The sequence below is a fragment of the Phalaenopsis equestris genome, unplaced genomic scaffold, assembly GCF_001263595.1.
Source record: "Phalaenopsis equestris unplaced genomic scaffold, ASM126359v1 Scaffold194889, whole genome shotgun sequence".
NCBI lineage: Eukaryota > Viridiplantae > Streptophyta > Magnoliopsida > Asparagales > Orchidaceae > Phalaenopsis > Phalaenopsis equestris.
Genome location: NW_018214838.1, coordinates 1 through 1,194, shown reverse-complemented (window position 1 = coordinate 1,194; position 1,194 = coordinate 1). Strand labels below are relative to the sequence as shown.

The following is a 1,194-nucleotide window of genomic DNA, read 5'->3' as shown; positions in this document are numbered from 1 at the left end:
TGTATATATGTATATATATAACTGAGAACATTCTCTTCATAACAGAGCCAGTATATTTTCATCAAATCTTATTATATACACGTATAAGCTATAGCTTAAAAAAAAGGGAAAAACTAAAAATAAACTATTTTCAGAAATCAGAATTAGAAATGTATTGCATTTATATATATACCATAACATATCAAATAATAAATTTACTTCAAGCATTTTTTAATATCTTGTCCTATTAGTCAGATATCCTAATGAGCTTCTTATCATCAAACCTTTGTCCTTCACTCACTCACTGACATAAACTCAATTGCCTCATCTAGAATACTCCTTTCTGAATTTTACTGAGAACCTACTGACCTGCTGCTGAAGAGCGAAGATGTGTGCCACGCAGCCGTAAACGGGGTCGCGGAGGCGCGACTGGGCCTCGAAACAGATAGTGACCACCGCATCCAGGCGCTTGTGCGCCGGGATGTGTAGCAGCAGCTTCGACACGTTGCTAGCACCGAACACCTTGTGCACGGCCGCAAAGTGCGCCGCTCCTTGGTCCGAGTCGAAGTAAGGAGCGAAGATACAGCCGCTGACGCACTTTCTTCGAAGAAACTTGCACGCACCGCACGGGCCTCCTCCGCCACCAACTCCGGAACCTCCGCCGCTTCCTCCGGCCCCTCCGCTGCTGCTTGTACTTCCAGTACTCATGCCACCTTCGGCGCGCGCGCGTTTCTCCGCCTCTTTTTTCTCTTTTTTGTCTCTTATTTCCCTCTATGTTTATACCTGATGATCTGTTCGGTGCTGGGACAGAGAAGACCGGGGTGTGGAGAAGAAAGGGAGGAGAAGGCTATGGGATTATTTTTTTAATGGAGATTTGTCCTGTTGGTGGTGGGTCGTGTTTGGGGTTACTGTACGCGTGGGGCTTCGCTTTCTTTATTATGTTTTCGGTTTCTTCTTTTGTATTGATGAGTCTTTAAAGCCACGGCAGGCAGGAAAGCCTAACCCCTTCAGTCTAGCAGCTTGCGTGAAGCAAACATGCGATGGAAGAAAAAAACTATGTATACTTGTAAATACGTAATCTATCTCTCTTTCTTGTCGATCTTTGAGGATAAAGCTTCTACTACTTGCTATAAGGAATAGTATGTAACTCTTCGTTTTTTTCTTTCCCTTATAAGAGAGATACAAATGTAGGGAATACTGCATTTTTGTATTAAG

The 1,194-nt window shown here is 43.3% G+C and overlaps 1 protein-coding gene across 1 annotated transcript; it reads right to left on the bottom strand.

Annotated features, from left to right (window-relative positions):
• Positions 1 to 348: 348 nt before the first annotated feature.
• Positions 349 to 907, bottom strand: LOC110034958 (LOB domain-containing protein 18-like; the record flags this gene model as incomplete). The annotated part of the gene is made up of 1 exon (XM_020739196.1): positions 349 to 907. A coding segment is annotated over exon 1 (339 nt), but the record flags the coding sequence as incomplete, so codon positions are not given.
• Positions 908 to 1,194: the final 287 nt, after the last annotated feature.